This window comes from Propithecus coquereli, unplaced genomic scaffold (assembly GCF_000956105.1).
Source record: "Propithecus coquereli isolate 6110/MARCELLA unplaced genomic scaffold, Pcoq_1.0 Scaffold212, whole genome shotgun sequence".
Taxonomy (NCBI): Eukaryota; Metazoa; Chordata; class Mammalia; order Primates; family Indriidae; genus Propithecus; species Propithecus coquereli.
The window spans coordinates 4,638,254-4,639,425 of record NW_012146301.1 but is presented as its reverse complement, the minus strand read 5'-3'; the positions used below and the strand labels follow the sequence as shown (position 1 = coordinate 4,639,425).

At 38.0% G+C, this 1,172-nt stretch overlaps 1 protein-coding gene across 1 annotated transcript in view; it reads left to right on the top strand.

Annotated features, from left to right (window-relative positions):
• Positions 1-592, top strand: part of METTL21C (methyltransferase like 21C) — a 12,874-nt gene extending 12,282 nt beyond the window's left edge. Inside the window, exon 4 of the mRNA XM_012644444.1 lies at positions 175-592. Within this exon, the coding sequence (XP_012499898.1) occupies positions 175-569 (395 nt within the window). The 3' untranslated portion in view covers positions 570-592. The remainder of the gene's footprint in view (positions 1-174) is intronic.
• Positions 593-1,172: the final 580 nt, after the last annotated feature.

Below are 1,172 nucleotides of genomic sequence, written 5' to 3'. Positions count from 1 at the left end.
TGCTGTGAGCTAGGCTGACGCCATGGCACTCGAGCCCAGGCAACAGAGTGAGACTCTGTGTCAATCAAGCAATCAGTCAATCAATCAATAATTCTTGTTTCTCCCTGAGTATATGCACTCTGTGGCTGCCCAAATGTTTCCAGATAATTATTATAATTTTTCTTTTTCTCTTAGGAGCTCAAGTCACAGCAACTGATTTGCCTGATGTCTTAGGAAACCTTCAATACAATCTTCTAAAAAACACACTAAAATGTACAGCACATCTGCCTGAAGTGAAAGAACTGGTATGGGGGGAAGACCTGGAACAAAACTTCCCCAAGTCAACTTTTTATTATGATTATGTTCTGGCCTCGGATGTGGTCTACCACCATTACTTCCTGGACAAGCTGCTCACCACCATGGTGTACTTTTCCCAGCCAGGAACTGTGCTGCTTTGGGCAAACAAGTTCAGATTCAGCACAGATTATGAATTTTTAGATAAATTCAATCAAGTTTTTGATACAACACTCTTGGCTGAATATCCGGAGTCATCTATTAAACTTTTTAAGGGGATATTAAAATGGGGTTAAATCAAAGAAAATGCCGTTCAAAATATTTGTGTCTTTTGAGCTGGTAGAAAGAAACTGAATTAGCAATTAATGACTTCTTTTATAAGATTGAGACAGTAGTGCATACGAAATGCCTTGTATACCTAGAACAAATGTAACTTAATAGTGCAGATATTTTCTAAAATAAGATTATTTGGTTAATCTAAATATCTACAAGGGATAACGTGAAAACACAAAAGCAGCTTTGCTGACATCCAAAAGTCTCCAATTACATGTTTAATAAATTTTACATGAATAAATTAATAAACAAGTGAGTTTCCTCCTTGTTATTTCTGTTGCAGAACACAGTTTTAAACTTGTCAATATAGTTTTGTCACATGATTTTTGAAACTGGGCTCGACAGGGTCACTATAGCTTAGTTTGAAGAATCCACTTATATAGATTTTTAACTGTAGCAAAAGGAGAGGCTATTGAGTAACAGAAAATAGTTAAGAGGTTTAACACCAATTAAAAGTCAAAAAACTGGCCGGGCGCAGTGGCTCACACCTGTAATCCTAGCTCTCTGGGAGGCCGAGGCAGGCGGATTGTTTGAGCTCAGGAGTTCGAAACCAGCCTGAGCAAGAG